The sequence below is a fragment of the Epinephelus moara genome, chromosome 6 (assembly GCF_006386435.1).
Source record: "Epinephelus moara isolate mb chromosome 6, YSFRI_EMoa_1.0, whole genome shotgun sequence".
Classification (NCBI taxonomy): domain Eukaryota; kingdom Metazoa; phylum Chordata; class Actinopteri; order Perciformes; family Serranidae; genus Epinephelus; species Epinephelus moara.
This window is the reverse complement of record NC_065511.1, coordinates 29,508,971-29,525,455: the sequence shown is the minus strand read 5'-3', so window position 1 is coordinate 29,525,455 and position 16,485 is coordinate 29,508,971. Positions and strand designations below refer to the sequence as shown.

At 42.7% G+C, this 16,485-nt stretch overlaps 2 protein-coding genes across 3 annotated transcripts in view; both read left to right on the top strand.

The window, feature by feature from the left end:
* Positions 1-1,176: 1,176 nt before the first annotated feature.
* Positions 1,177-14,846, top strand: mdc1 (mediator of DNA damage checkpoint 1). Of its 2 annotated transcripts, XM_050047296.1 has the most exons (12): positions 1,177-1,236; positions 1,861-2,025; positions 2,137-2,733; positions 2,817-2,895; positions 3,035-4,293; positions 5,314-5,376; positions 5,514-8,812; positions 9,289-9,426; positions 11,087-11,269; positions 11,418-11,543; positions 12,700-12,810; positions 12,929-14,846. In XM_050047296.1, the coding sequence occupies exons 2-12, from the start codon at positions 1,890-1,892 to the stop codon at positions 13,130-13,132; spliced, it is 6,195 nt and encodes a 2,064-aa protein (XP_049903253.1). In that variant the 5' UTR covers positions 1,177-1,236; positions 1,861-1,889; the 3' UTR covers positions 13,133-14,846. The 2 variants fall into 2 exon arrangements, with proteins under 2 accessions (XP_049903253.1, XP_049903252.1); XM_050047295.1 differs by lacking the exon at positions 1,177-1,236 and having other exon boundaries at positions 1,585-2,025.
* A 1,418-nt stretch (positions 14,847-16,264) lies between these two features.
* Positions 16,265-16,485, top strand: part of si:dkeyp-77h1.4 (probable serine/threonine-protein kinase irlD) — a 21,355-nt gene continuing 21,134 nt past the window's right edge. Inside the window, exon 1 of the mRNA XM_050047380.1 lies at positions 16,265-16,404. The gene's annotated coding sequence lies outside the window, so the exon portion shown is untranslated. The remainder of the gene's footprint in view (positions 16,405-16,485) is intronic.

Sequence of the window (16,485 nt, the reverse complement as noted above, 5' to 3'; positions counted from 1 at the left end):
ATGCACAGGAACTCCAAAGAGACAAAACAGCCACATGAAAACACAAAATTACTATGAAGCAAAAACAGCCAAAAAATTACTTAAAAGAAACCCACATGGCAACAAAGAGACCCAAATAGCTACAAAGACATAAAATAACTACAAAGAGTCACAGAATGACCACCAAGAGACACAACACCACAAAAAAAAGATGCATAACCACTAAAGAGATGCAAACCACCTCAAAGTCTGTGTGTCCTGTGGGAGAGGTAGTGGGACCCAATTGTCCATGTTCTCATAATCCATCCATGGCCCCAGGGTTGCTGTGTGGAAATGTATACACACAAAACTGTAATAATAATAGTCTTGAACTGCCTTTTGACACAGGGGCTCTCATTGAGACAGATCCTCAAGGTTTATGATTATAAAAATAAATATATAAACTATAATATCAACACCTTTATGTCAGGTTATGTTGTGCTTTAGCGTATTCACATACAAATTTTTGTATAAATTGAAAAAAATAACCATTTGTTCGGTGTCCCTAGAATTCTGGGAAGCTAGGCAGTTGTCCTGCCTTATGTGACAGATATGAAAATAGAAAATGATGCAGTATGGGACCTGTAAAATGGAACCTTTTTGGATCACTTCATGAAGTGCACCTGACAGCAAACTAATGCAGGGCCTAACTGATAAAAACAATAAGCTACTTGATGATGTAACATAAAGCCTTTATTGTTACAATACTCTAAACATTAGTCTAAACTGGTCTGGTCCGTTGCGCAGTTTTGAATATCCTATAGTAATGTCCCAGCATAACTGATAAATAACAAGGTGTAAGCTACTTGATGATGTAACATAAAGCCTTTATTGTTGTTGTAAGATATTCAAGATGTGCAACTTATGCAGACTGTTGTAAAAGTCCAGACAAATGCCTCGAGTGTTGTAAATGCGTTATATTTCAGCCTCATTCCTCTACTCTACCATATCTGACTGGTCTCTCTGTGCACCAGAGCCAAACTAGCGCCACTGACACGACACTGGTATGAAGAATGGCGCTTCGGGGAAAATTGGTCCAATCAGAGACGTTTAAAGAAAGAATGAGGATTTACTAACCAATGGTAGCAGAGTCCAGCGTGAGTGATTGATATATTGGCCAATCGCGTGTGAGAGAAACGCCTCTTGTGGGCGCTGTCGAAAAATTCCAGGATGTGCATGTTTATTTTCTGTTGTATGCGTTGAGCAAAGCGTGTGAAGGTACGTATGATAACTTAGCCTTTTCCTTAACGTTATGTAAAGATAGAAGCGTAATGCACCTACACTGCGAATTTAAATTAGCTCATTTGAACAATTTCAGGTTTAGTACAGTCAAGCCACTCGTGTAATCACGTAAACGTCCTTCATAGTTTTCATAGTAATTGCCATGAGATGATTGGGAGTTATTTACTTGAAATTAGAAGCAACTAATGCTTAAATTGAGAACATTATTTGCTATTAATTGACAATAACGGAGAAAATGGTACAGTTAGTTGTTAGAATTAGCCAAGCTGACGGTTAACGTTTATTTCGTAGTTTGTTTTTGTAGTGACCGGAAGTGGAATTGCTGTTAAGTGATGTTGTTGTGACAGACATGTTCAGACACGTTCAATAAAAGTTGTATTAGCGTTGCTTTACGCTATTAACCGTTAGACAGCATCTGAAAGTAACGCTAAACAGATTTAATTAGTTGTTTAGGCTAACGTTAGCCGCATGGAGTTGCCTAACGTTGCTTATAACTACAACGGCAGTTAACGTGTCTCTGGCTATGTTCTAACGGCTAGTCAAAGCTAACGTTGGTGGAATTAGACGAGCCTTAATAGCTTTTTATCTGTGTTAGTGCAGCAGTCGTCTGGGATTACCTTGTGTGAGGAATGGATGCTACTCAGATGATCTGTGACTCCATCTTGGAGTCAGATGAGGACGAAAATGAAGAGGAGAATGAAAACGAGAGAGGGCGACCATTGGCTAAACTGTGCATCTTAAAAAATCAACACATCCCTGAGACAGGTGAGTGGCTTACTACTGCTGTTACTACATCTATGGTTTGTTGATTCATCCACAGTCTGCCTAACTTGCATTAATATGTATTTGTTTTGATGGATTCTCTCTGTCACCCAGAGTTGCCACTCTTTTTGGGAGATAATGTGCTTGGCCGTGACCCCAACACCTGCACCCTGCCCCTGCCAGCATCCTCAATATCCAAGCAGCACGCCACCATCTGCATCTCTGTCTACAAGAGAAGAGGCAGTCATAGTGAAGTGGACATAGAGGCTTTGGTCTGGGACCTAGGGAGCATGAATGGGACCCGCAAGGGCCACTTAAAGCTGACTCCTAATGTCCGCTATGCCCTCAGTGAGTGTGACAGTTTGGTGGTGGCAGACATCCCGTGTCAGTATGTCAGCTGTGCCGTAGATGCAGTTTCTGCTCAAGGGGACATGAGGACTCCTGTGAGCAAAAATTCAGGGGTAAATGCCAGGTTGCCAGATGCCTCTGGAGAGAAGGTGGGTGACACAAGCACAGGCGGCAAGAAATCTGTCAACGGAGGTACAAAGGCTAGGGTGTCACTACCTGATCAGGGGGACACAAAGAAGACTCCTGTGAGGTCCAGTTGCCTGTCCTTTGAGCAAACTCCAACCCAGCCACAGGGGAGCCTGGTCCCAGAATCTGACTCGGACTCAGATGGAGAAAGAGGAGACAGACTGCGCAAGGCTCTTGGTATGTAAATTATAAAAAACATGTAGAAATTAAGTCCTGTTCATTTCTATCTGATGTTTTAACATTTTTCTGGTCTTTTACAGTGTCTGATTCCGACTCCCATAAATCAGGTCCCGACTGCTCAACATTCCTGAGTCCTAGAAACACAATTGTACCTGAAAGGTATATTAGAATCATCTTATTTTGGGCTTTTTGAGATAGGTATATTTATAACACAGATATAACCAGTCCCTGTAAGTGTGTGCTTTTTCTGTTTATTCTTTTCACTTCTGAATTATAATGCTTGTCCACCATTTTACAGTGAGGATGAAAGTCCCATTACACCGTCCTCCTCCACTAAAAATAGACCTCACAGACATGTCAGCTTCAGCAAGGAGGAGACGGACGAAGATGTGGGGCGACAGCAGCTGAAGAAAAAAGAGGCAGTTGCGATTGTGGACGACAGTGAAGTGGAGGAAGGGATGGTGGAAGAAAGAACAGCACTGGGAGGGATAAAGTCTGGGGGAAGTGGACAACATGTGTCAGCAAAGCAGGAAAGCAATGTCAGTCTTACAGGAGAAGATAAATTGCCTGTATCCTCACTAGCAGATGCAATCCCTGCATTTAACATGGACAGTGACACTGATGTGGAGCGAGAGGAGGAAGGGGTGGCATCTGCAGGTCCTGTGGCCTTGAATACAAACCAACAAGCTGATCAACCACCAAACACAGCCCAGTTTCACATGGACAGTGATACAGATGTCGATGAGGATGATGATGCCTTAGAGAAAGTACCCAAATCTGTGCCTTCCTCTGCTGACCACACCAAACCCCCTCATGTTATTTCTGTTATTCAGCCAGAGGGCATCACTATGGACAGTGACACTGATGTAGATGATGATGATGCTGCTGCTGTGTCAGATGCTACTACAGAAGCAAAACCCACATCACTTCAGAGCCCACACAAAGCTGACTCTGCTCCTTCAACTCAGCTGAAAGATTTCCACCTGGATAGTGACACAGATGTTGATGAGGAAGAAGAAAAGGAACATGGAACAAACAATACATGCCCTAAAATAGATGAAACTCCCACTAGATTAGATATCAAGCCAATTGAGCCTGTTTCTGTCCCTGCTGCGTCTAGCGGTCTGCATCTAGACAGTGACACAGATGATGAAGCTATTCCCGCCCCTGCCAGCAGTGAACCTTTGGTGGCGTCTGCTGTCACAGAATCACGCCAAACTGCAGGCGCAGGAGCAGGTTTGGATATTCTGTCTGACAGCGACACAGATGTGGAAGACAACTCTCCTTTGGTCATACCTCTTGCTGTCTCAACCTTGTCATATGGTCTTCACTCCGGTTCTGATGCAGACACGGATGTTGATGAATCTAGCGTGCCCCCTGCTGGAGATGGGGTCAATCCATCCAAACCTAAAGCTGACAGCGGCACAGATGTGGAAGATAAGGAGGTGGATTTTGGAGAGACGGGTGAGGGCCAGATTCCTAACCTGTGCAGAGAAAATACTCCGGGGTTGCTGGCTCCCCTCCTGCAGAACTGCTCTACTCCTGTACAGGCGTCAGGTAATCAGTCAGTCAATCTTCAAATGACAACTCAATGCTGCAACTAAAGATGATTTTCATAACTGTTTCATCTGCTGATCATTTTCTTGATTTATTGTTTGCTTTATAAAATGACAGAAAACAATGAAAAATTCCCAGTATAATTCCACACAGCCCAGTATGATGCTTGTTTTGTTATAGAGATATTCAGTTTATAAAGAAAATCATCAAATTCTTATGTAGAAGAAGCTGAAACCACAGGGGAATGTTTTGCAGGTTCACTTGAAATGACTGAAGTAATTATTAACTAATTGAAATGGTTGCCAATTAATTTTCTTTTGATTGACCATTCAATTAAGTGACCAATTGCTGCAGCTTGAGAATAAATAAAATATTAATGTATTTATATTTTTGCTTGAGGTTATTGCTGTTTAGTGGAGGATAGTTCTTTTGGCGTTAAGTGTTTTTTTTAAAAACTTAATTTACTAATTTATCACAATTCCACAAAACAGTATCAACACTACACACAAAAATGACAGAAAAGAAGAATACAATTACAGCTACACACTTATAGACTCCCCATGACACACTTATAGGTGTGTAACATAAAGGTTGTTCATACATTTTAATTACTGGACAAGCCTGTCACGTTGCAGTGGCCTTTTTATGTTGCATGTTCTCAGGTGTGAAATTATACTGCACAGATTCAAGGATCAAGGCAAAAATAAATATAACTTAAACCCTATCAATGAGCAAAAATAATAACAATATGATACAAGAAAAATATACATGTTGCCACTCAAAATAAAGAGGTCAGAATGTCTGCTTATTAATTACTTTAGCAATAGAGGACTAGATTTTCCAAATAATCCATTTAAGTTTATCAGATTTTATTTTGTTTTTAGTGATCCATATAAAGTGGACCTCTGTTTCTCAGATGTAAGCCACATTATGACCTCCTTGATCCACGGTATAAATCAGCAGTTTTAACACATTTTTAACATGGTTTCATTTTTGTTTTCTCACTTTGATTTGTTTCAGAGGGAGACGTGGAAGATATGCAGACTCAGGCTTTCGTGAGTCCTTCTTCTGGACCATTTAAATGTAAGTAAAATGTTTTAATACAGTTAAATTATACACAGGTTTGTGTCTGTCTGAGGAAGTGAGTGTATCACAGCGCAAATATTTATTTTAACATTGCTCAATTTCCTTATTTTGTCTCCTCTGTCTCCTATGTGCAGTACCCCCTGCTCTAAGACCTACAGCATTGTCTTCCTGTTCAGACAGCCAGGAGGGTGAGGACTTTGTTGTGGCTGAGACGCAGTCCTTCATTCTTCAGACCAGAGACCGCCAGGGCAACCCCCCAGAGGACCACACCATGGACCCCACCCAAGAATTTTGCCTTGAGTCATCTGGTGATGAAAGAGGCGAACAGTCCAGCAGAGGACTGTCTTTCCAGCTGGGGCTTTCAGACAGCAGCCACCTGCAGGGTCGGGCCCAAACTTTAGCCACAGAGAGCACCCAAGCATTTGTCCCTGCGGAGGGGGGTGTGAATATGGAAGAAACCCAAGCATATGCAGCCATCTCAAATGCAGACAGGACCTCCTTAGAGAATGAGGCTACACAGGCTTATGGAGATGATGAAGAACCTGCCATAAGTTCAGTTATGTCTGCAGATTTGGCCTTAGAAGCAACACAGCCATATATTTCAGAGCCCCGCAGTGATTCAGAGGATGAAACCGATGAAAATGAGAGAAATAGCACTGCCACTGTTGAGACTCAGCAGTTTCCCACCTCATCTACTCTTGCCATGGCTCAAACCCAACCAATGTCTGCCTTTGAGGAGGAGGAGGTGGATTTGGAGGAAGAAAATCCAATTTCCTCTGTATTACAAGTTGAGCCCAGACGACAGAATGAAAAAGAAGAGAGGGATGAACATGAGAAAGCAGCTCAACCTCAAAAGACCCACCTACCTGTAGCTGCAACTCAGCCCATGCCTGTAAGTGACGATGAGGAAAGTGATGATGAGGACTCGATTCCAGGTCCACGAAGAAGAAAAGCAAAGCCCCTGCAACTTGAAGAAGAGCAGTCTCAAATGCTCCCAAACTCTGAGTTATCACTTGTTGAAACTCAGCCCATGCACGATGGTGTAGCCCAAACTCAGCCCATGGCTACAAGTGGAAATGAGGAAAGTGATGATGAGGACTCGATTCCAGGTCCCCGAAAAAGAAAAGCAAAGCAACTGCGGATCGAAGATGAGCAGACACAAACACTGACAAACTCTGAGCTCTCTGTTTTTGCAACTCAGCCAATGGAAATGGCTGAAGATGGAGAAAGTGATGAAGAAGACCTGATTCCAGGTCCACGAAGAAGGAGAGCAAAACCATTGCAACTTGAAGAGACACAGCCCCTCACTAGTTCTGAAGTCACTGCTGCTGAAACCCAGCCCGCGGTCATAGGTGAAGACAGAGAAAGTGATGATGAGGACTCGATTCCAGGTCCACGAAAAAGAAAAGCAAAGGTACTGCAAATTCAAGAAGAGGAGACACAGCCGCTCACAAATCCAGAGGCCTCCACTGTTGAAACTCAGCCCTTGGAAACAAAAACTGGCAGGCAGCCTCAGAGACGAAAGGGGAGACAATCTGAAGCTGGAACCAGTGGCACCACTGTCGGTGGTAAAAGAGGGACAAGGGCAACATTAAGAGAAGAGGAGCAGCAGGCGGAGTGTTCTGAACCTCCTAAGAGACAGACAAGAGGGAAGAATAAAGCTCTGCCAACTACCAGAGGAAGGAGGGGAAAGTCAAGGCCTGATGAGGAGGGGAGTGAGGAGGAGGAGGAGGTAGAGCCGCCTAAACGAGCCAAAGGGAAAATATCCATGAGGCAACAGAAAGTTAACAAGGAAGATGAAGAGCGGCCTGAAACAGCAAGAAACAAGCGCGCTGCAAATAACGACCTAATAAAGGAACAAGATGAAGGGAGGGAACGAGACAAATTAGAAAGGGAAAGAAAAGAGAAGGAAGACCAAGAAAGATTGCAGGCTGAAAATGCTGAAAGGTCAAGACTTGAGTGGGAGAGAGCAGAAAAAGCAAGATTAGAGAGGGAAAGAAAGGAGGAAGAAGAAAAGAAAAGAGCTGAGAGGGTGCAAAAGGAAAAAGAAGAACAATTGGAGAGGGAAAGAAAGGAGAAGGAAGAAAAAGAGAGATTAGAGCATGAAAAGGCAGAAAGAGAAGAGAAGGAAAGATTGCAGAGAGAACAGGAGGAGAGATTTGAAAAGGAAAGAAAGGAACAGGAGGAAAAAGAAAGATTGGAGACAGCAAAACAAGAAAAAGAGGCCAAAGAAAAACAAATAAAAGAGCAACAAAAGAACAAAGAAGAAGAAAAAAAGGCCAAAACACCCGCAAGAAGTGGAAGAGCAACTAGAAGAACAATTGCTGCCCCGAGTACAACAGAACCAGAACAAGACTCAACAATATCAGCCAATGATGATGGCCCAGCAAGGAGGACCAGATCTCGCTCCAACTCTTCCAACTCTGTCAGCTCAGAGAGATCTACTTCAAGTGTGAGCACCCAGGGGAACAGGGGGCGAGGCCGAGGCAGAGGAGGAAAGAGGACCAGTGAGCCACCCCAGACGGTCATCGCTAGAAGCAGCAATAGAAGGAGGACAGTGGCTGCAGAGTCAACAGAACAGGACAGTAAAGATATTCCTCCACAGGGAGTCCTTTCAAGGTCCAGCTCCATCAACTCCCTCAACTCTGAGATATCCAGCTGCAGCACGAGCTCTCAGAGAGGAGGAAGAGGAGGCAGGCAGCGAGGAAGAGGGAGGAAAACTGAGCCAGAGCCTGTCTCCATCCCTCCTAGTCACAGTGACCAGAATTTGGCCTCCAAACCTACAGCCAGAGGCAGGAAGAGCAGGAAAGCAGAGGAATCCTCTAATGAGGTTCCCCATGATGATGATGAAGAGAAGGCAGACTCTCAGCAGCCTAGTACCACAAGAGGGCGACGGCGAGCCAATGCAAATGATGCAGAACCTGCTGCAGATAAGAAAGACCCTACTCAGGATCAGGAGTGTGCAAGTGAAGAGTCAACTCTCCCAAAGAAGAGTGACAGGGGCAGAGGCCAAGAAGTTGTAAAGAGTGAGACTGTGGAGGCACCAGTTGCTCCTGTTGCCAGTGATAGAGATGAAGCTAAAGAGAAAAGAAAAGGAAGAAAAAGAGAGTTGGAGGAAGAGCCTAGCAGTAGCTCCAACATTTCCAAGGGGAAGGAGAAAGCCGAAACAACAGAGGCAGCAAAAGAAGAAACAAAAGATGACATTCCAGTCCAGGCTAAGAGAAAAGGTAGAGCATCCACGGCTCAGGCTAAGACGAACACACAAGATTCCCCCACTGAAGTGAAGGTGAAAGAAGACAGCGAGAAAATGGAGGAGGAGACTGTTGAGAAAAGAGGCAGAGGTCGGACGTCAGCTGTCCAGAAAAAAAAGAAAGAGGAGCAGGAAGAAAGTGGAGCATCTGTTGACCAGGATCCACATGTGGAGGCCTCAGAGGTGACTTAATTACTTGACAATTAAACATATGCACTGGACATTTTAAGGTCTCAGACATTGTTGTTTTGATTGAGACCAAACTGCATTAGGGCTGAAAGATAAATCAGACCCAGCGGAAAGCTGAGTAATATATAAGTAGTGTCCAGGAACCTCTGTCCTTCAGAGGAAAGGCTTTTACCTTGGCCAAAGGCCCCGGTGCATTTGTCTCTATGAGTCAGCCTTTCCAACCGTCATAATGTACTGCAATCTACATCAGGGACTGTCTTTGTCTCTCCAACTCTCAGAGCAACAAAAGTAGTCTGACCTGCTCTGCATCACCATTAATACACTAATGAATTAAGTGGTTTAGTAGTCACAGAGCCACTTCCTACTCTTATGTTTTATCTTCCTCGCTTTCTTTACTGCTCCCATTCTCATCATTCTCTTTGTGTGTTTCATGCTTTGTTCCTGTCTCCCCCCTCTCTTTAATTGAACAGCCCAAGACTCCAACCAGCAGTGCATCCCGGAAGCGACAGGCTCCTGCGAACACCTCACCTGTGGCAAAGACCCCTCGTTCCTCCTCTGCTTCCCCGGCAGCAGGTGGTCGATTACGAGTTGCCAGCCAGGCTTACAAGGTTCTATACGTCTTTCTACACATGTGGTTGTATTTTTGAGATTGTCAAAATGATGCACATGAGAGAAAGTTGACTGTAATGATAATCACATTTCTTTATGGTGCATTCACACTAGGGTTGTGTATCGTTTGTTTTTTTTCCAATACCGGTGCCAATACAGTACTTTAAAATACTGTCGGTGCCTAAACTGAAACTTTCATAAATAATCAGGGTGTCTACAGGTCCTTAAAAAGTCTTAAAAAGTCTTAAATTCAATGTTACAACAATAACTTCGTCTTAACTACTACAAACTTTTAATCTAATTTCATTTATCCATTTTTTTTATTTCTTTCTGTGAAAATGAGTGAAGCCTTTCTATGTAAAAATCCCCATTTCTAAAGTTGCAAACCTTTATAAACCTATAATACTGTCATTTTACTTCATACATGCACTTCCCTGTTGGCAAAATGTAGATTGACTTAACTCACTCTAATAACTATATCCCTACATAACACCTACCTCTGCGCAAGACCACATTTATACTACTCGCCTTCAGTGCTTAAATAAGTAAAACAGGATTTGTCCAAAACTCTGTCCTAAATTTGGTGTCTTGAATGGGTCTTAAAAAGCAATAGACTTAACTGTCTGATACCTGTAGACACCCTGATAATGCATAAAATGACGTCATGACGTCAATGATGTGAAAGAAAGATCAGAAATATTCGTAAATCTGAATCAACACAAAACACTATTTACAAATTCACATATCACATTCACATCATAAATTAAAGCTAAAATAAATTTTCTGTTGAGCTCAATAATTGTCTCCTTAACTCAGGAGAGGCTCAGCAGCCAGACATTTCTGCATTATCTGTTTAGGAGCAGCTGAGATTGTCACTTAAAATGAGAATAGGTGGTCCACCTTACAGTCCCCCTTATGTGAGCCTGATCAGTTTCCACTGTGAAGCCAACTTCAGGGCTAACCTCCTTCCCTTTAATTAGCAGGTGGCAAGAAAAACAGGAGAGCTTGGCTTTGGCCTTGAGGAGTTGTAGCACTTCATTCACTGATAAATAGCCTAAACTGCACTGCTATGTTTAACTTCATATTCTAAGCTCCAGTCACTGCGGTGTTACTGTCACGTGTCACCGTCACACACGCTCTCTCTCACATGGCCGCACACTCCCTACACACACACACCATCTGGCAATAAAATGAGGCACCCAAATTTGTGGCATGATTTGGTCTGCTAAGTACCGCTTGTATAGGAACTTTAGGTACCCAACCCTAATTCACAGCAATGACAATTAGGGCGATTCAGTGAAACTTTGCAGAATTTCAGTTATTTTTGGTTTGTTTATGAAGGTGATCACTGTTGCTTTTGAATGTAGGCATCACCAAATATCGGCTTGGTTCTCCTAGAAGCAGACTGTTCTGTTAGCCATCAGGAGCAAAGATGGAATATGACTGAACCACAGAAAATTATACAAAAATTTAGCAGTGCATGACAAGGCCATGCTTTGCTAATTTTACAGGGATTAGAATCAGATATGTTTCAGTGCCCCTACTTCTACATTTTTTACTTGATAGGATGACAGTGTACTAGAAATCTGCTCAGTAGGCCTCATGCGAGTTAACATTACTTCAAACCTATGAATAACGCACTGTCTATCATTCTCTCAGGTGCTGTTCACAGGAGTTGTGGATGAAGACGGGGAGAGAGTCTTGGCTCGTTTGGGAGGCAGCATAGCTAAAGGTGTGGCCGACATGAACTGTCTGGTGACCGATAAGGTGCGCAGGACTGTCAAGTTCCTGTGTGCGGTGGCTAAAGGAGTCCCCATTGTCACCACACAATGGCTGGACAAGGTTAGTTACTGTTTTAGCAGTTAAAACTGGCCTCAGAATAGTTTTATCTTTTTGATAAATCTATTTGGAAGTATTTACACAAATACTACACTCAGACGTACTCAAGTGGACACTCTGATTGTCTTTCTTCCCTCTCCTTGTGTTTCAGAGTGGCAAGGTGGGGAGCTTCCTGCCTCCTAAAGCTTTTCTTGTGAAGGATCCAGAGCAGGAGAAGAAGTTTAATTTCTGCCTGCAGGAGTCTCTGGGGACTGCTGGCCGTCAGCCTCTCTTACAGGTACTCTTACCTCAGTCCTACCATTTAGTCCGGTACTTACATTTTTGATCTGAGTGAGAGGTGGACGCAATTTACAAAGACACATTTAAGTTTTTGCTTCTTGCATTTTGCTCTTGCACAGTAACTGTTAGTCATTGTTTAGAATATGGTAAATTGTAAATAGACTTGCACTTGTATAGCATCTTTCGCACTCACATAAATGCATTCACACTTGCATTTATACACTGATGGCTGGGGCTATCATACAAGGTGCCACCTGCTATTCAGTCAAACATTCATCCGCACTCGTACATCATCAGGAGTAATTTGGGGTTCAGTATCATGCCTAAGGATACATCAACATGCAGACTGGAGGAGCCAGAGATTTAACCACCTACTAATGGGCGACAGGCTCTACATCCTGAGCCACAGCCACCTCACATGGGATGGGTCATTAACTCTCCTACTGGCTTGTGTTAGTGTAGCCTGTTTGTAAGTAGCCTGCAAGGACGTTTGCTGTTTGACCCCTACAATCTTTCATGCAGTGTGCATCAGTCAGACCAGTTTGGACACAAGCTGCACAGGGATATTAGGTTGGAGATGGAGAAAGCATGCAGTGCTGCGTCCTGCAAAACCACGCCCATCCGAGTGAAATATTCCTGTCCTGGATAAAATTGACAGATAGGAATAGGGAGTCAGGGTGGGAATACCGACATGTTTGTGTTGGAATCATCCTCAGCCTATAAAAGATCTGAAATCCTTGACTTTTATTTATTGTGAAGCATTGCTTTCAGCTCAGCCTCTTTGTAGTAGAATGTGCTCAAATTTTTTCATGAGTACAGTTTCGGTTGTTTACCATTACACTTTGGCTCGTGGAAAGTAATTTGACATTTATTGTTATACTGTTTATGTTTTATGGGCACTTCAGGTAGGGAAGCTGGCAGTAATGTTTCCATTTCTGTTACACGCTCTCTTCCTACTTTGCACTGTTTGGATCAGTATCAAAGCTGAAGGGATAGTTTGATGCATACTGTGCTGATTGTGGCTAAATATGGGGCAGGTATACACGTGTAATACCAAATTCCGTCCCTAAGAGCTTTATATTGATTTCTTTAGGCATTCTTGCAGAGACATGTCGTGCACTGCATCTCTTGTCGTCTCTTCTCTTTTTTCTTAGGGGTATGAGATCCACGTAACAAAGTCAGTGAAACCAGAGCCAGTTCAAATGAAAGACATAATCTCCTGCAGTGGAGCCACCTTTCTACCTAAGATGCCCTCTTCTCACAAGGTACCAGCCAGTGTTTCTCACTCAGGTCTTGAATACAACAAATGAACATTATTTTGTTATAGTCATTCAGTACATCTGTTATTATTGATTTTCTGTCACTTCCCCTCCTCGCTCTCAGCCTCAGACTGTAGTGATTTCCTGCGAGGAGGACTGGTCGCTGTGTGGCCCGGCTCTCTCTGCATCTCTCCCAGTCGTCACAGCTGAGTTCATTCTCACAGGGATCCTTCAGCAGAAAGTTGACCTTCAGACCCACACACTTTCTGCTCCTACAAATGCTCAACAGCCTGCAGGAGGCAAGGGACGGAGCAGGAAGAAGACTTAACATCACCAGGGTACACTGTAAAAACCCTCCATCTACAGTGTGTGTAGGAAATCTGCCACGGTGGGGTTTTATCATCACTCACAGATTCCCTTTTAAATCAGAGACCAGTAGAAACACTAGTGAGTCAGCTGTTCGTCTGTATTAAAGGCCCTGTTTATTCTTGGTATTGACATGCATCTTTGGTGATCCAGTCACAAGTGGATAGCGCTAAATACAAGTGTAAACAACCACCAAGAGGGATTGTGACCGGACCACTGCAACCACTTGCTGAGGCAGTCTGGGACGCATTTGACCACATACCTGCTGTAGTGAAAAGGCTAATGTGTCTTGATTACATTCAGGTGGTTGTTTTGGTAACAGTATGTTAACGCTCTATAACCTGACCATTTTACAAAAAGTTGGACAAAGTGTTGTGTGTCCATCGTTTGTTCTGTGGAAGGAGACATGTTGAAATCTCCTGACAGTGATATCTCCAGCTGTACCAACACAACCGCTAACACGAGCATGCTAACAAGCAGCCAGCAAGAGTGCTGACGTAATGCCCTTCGACCTCCAGCATTAATGACTTAAGCGGCAACGAGATCTGAACACAAGTGGGCAGGTGGAGATGCATATTTGGTGACACAGTTGTGAATGCTGATGTGTCTTGGCTGTCCACTTGTGTTTGTATCACTGAAACACACGTTAATATCAGGTGTAAACAGACTCAAAGACTAGAGGAATGTATTTGCCATGTGCAGCAAAACTTGATTGTTCACTTGCACGGTTTTTATCACATTGTGTGGATGTAGCATGGGTGCAGCTGTAAAACGTTGAAAAACGTTTGTGATGGAAGAAACAAAATTTAGGAAACTTACTAAGGAGTAAGGTGTCTCAAATTTTTACGGTTTAGAAATCTACTCTCAGTACGGTCTTTTCTTACGATCTTACCTTTTGCCTTTTACATGTGAAAAAAATGTAGTTTTTAAAGTTGCAAAAGCTAAAACCAGTGTTGCTGCTATAATTACCCTTCAACCGTCCTTGTCACTTCCCCTCTCTCATCCTCCCCTGTGCTTCACCTTTCTCTTTACGCAACAATAACAAGCGGAGCAGGAATTAACACTGCTAAATTACTGCTGCTCTCTGTGCGTCCTAAGTGCTTCTGCTCAATCATCCAGTTTGGCAGGTACCCAGCCGAGAAGTGCGAGTCGTGTAATCATGTTTGGGTGGTGAAATAGAAACAGTGGAACTGATGGGGGTTCTGTTTTGAAATACACCAGCTACGGTGGCCAGTGGATGAAAAAAAGCTCGTTTAATTTCCTGATAGGAAGTGCCGAGGTTATCATGAACCTACCAGCGTGTCTTGTCTCCATTAACAACCATCACCACCGCCACCTACTCCATTAAGGCTTCGTCCAATCCTATTACCTCCAGGGATGAGACACAATATGTAGGCACCTGAATGCTGATGCTGCTTCTACATCAATACCAATTTACTGTGTTTGTGTATACATGTTATGTTCAAAAAGACCAGTATACAGAACTCGCCTTCCCTGACCCGCTGTAAACCTTTAAACTTACTGTATTGTTTGGTGTTTTAAAGATGAACTCATTAGCTTGTAACGTAGTTTGATTTTAGAACTGTCATATAGCTAATATCTCAACACCAACTTTGTATTTGTATGAAATCATGAAATCTGTCCGTATAACTGATGAAAACATTAAATCTTTTCTATTATGTCTAACTATATGTGTATTTACTTTTGCAACTTTATACTTATATAGTCTTTGTTTAAACACTGGGGGAGATGCATATGAAGTGGTGTGAGAGGCAGGGTACTCCCTTCACTAAATTTCTTTTAATTGGGGGGGCGGCAAGTGCATGTATTCTAAATATTGAAGGGGGCGTGTCCTCTGCATTCCCCCTGAAATCTACATCTAGGCTAGTATCTGTATTTTTAAGGCTTCGATGTGAAACAATTTAGGTAAAATTTTAAGATTTGGCTAAAAATGTCAGACCTTAAGGCTAAAAATCAGTTGTTACTGATTTTGTCACAGTCTGCGTCCTGAGACTTGGGAATCAATGAAAACTCGCACCTGAAGAGGATCTCTCTTTATCTCATTTAATGTATGCCAGATTTACTCTTTTGAGGCCCCTTAGTTTAAGGATCACTAAGGCCCAAGTTTATTTCTTAAAACCCTCTTAGTGAGGGCTTTGATTGTACTGAACTGTACCTTCTGTTTATTGATGATATTGAAATGTGCACATTTGATTATTCTGGTATGTTCTTGGTTAAAGGGGAACACCACCTAATTAAGAATTCCAGTATGTTATTTCCATGGCCTTGGAAAGTTCAATCAATAATTGTGAACATGAGCTACTCTCTCAAAGCCAGACACCAGAGAAGTAACTCACAAACTTGTGATGTCGTAGTGTATAAAGTCTGGAGCGGCTCCATAGACGAAGAATGTGATGTCGATTTTGTGGACCCACAGAATGTTTTTTTTTTTTTTTTTTTCTTTTTACCCAAATGAGCTTTATTCTATTGCTGTGTTCACAGTTTGAAACAGAAAACGTACCCATATAGACCAAATCAAAATGTTACCAATAATTTCTGGTTAGAAAACCCGTGTATCATGTATATAAAATCAAACAGCACTGAACAGACACTCCCTCAATTGGTTAGTTTTTTTTAGCCACCTAAAAAAAGAATCAATATTAAAGTGTATGCTATATTTAAAATCTTTTCGCTGATTTACCTTGCTGTCAGACAGCCTTTTTTTTTTTTTTACTGTAGCTGTTATCTCAAAGCCACCAGACATGATTGACAAGGTGCTGTCTACACCTGCCTCGATCAGTTAGTGTGGAGGGTAAGGCAGTGAAAATATTCTTAATATAGCGTGCACTTCACTGATATTGATTTTTTTGGTGGATTTTTTTTAATGCTTTATATAGGCTACTGTGTCTGCAATTCAAATCAATTGTCAGTTGTCCACCTGGAAATGATTGTTGTTAAGCAATGTCACAATGATTCGGTCAAAGGTGCACTCAGTGTCATCAGTAACATCTTTCCCAATTGACCCTTTGCTAATTCCCGCCCCCAGACGCAGGCCAATCATAACGTAGCATCGGGCCAGCTCAGACCAGGGCCCGACAACAACACAGCTGTGCTCCATTGACTCTAATGCGATCGTTTCAGATTTCCTTCATTTTCAGGCTGGTTTTGTGGATTTGGAGCTAAATGTTGTGCCTGGGGCACGTCGTGTATTAATGATACTCGTTACCTGGAGAGGTTGGAAAAAGATATACGTTTCTTCCCTGTTCCAAAACCAAAATCAAACCCTGAAAAGTGTAGGGTTAGCTAGCTAGCTAC

What these genes read in the sequence shown, in the direction of transcription:
- mdc1 (XM_050047296.1), top strand. Translation starts at nt 1,890, where the DNA reads ATGGATGCTACTCAGATGATCTGTGACTCCATCTTGGAGTCAGATGAG. An exon ending in TACTCCTGTACAGGCGTCAG is followed by an intron (nt 4,294 to 5,313) that starts GTAATCAGTCAG and finishes GATTTGTTTCAG; the next exon opens with AGGGAGACGTGGAAGATATG. An exon ending in CACATGTGGAGGCCTCAGAG is followed by an intron (nt 8,813 to 9,288) that starts GTGACTTAATTA and finishes TTAATTGAACAG; the next exon opens with CCCAAGACTCCAACCAGCAG.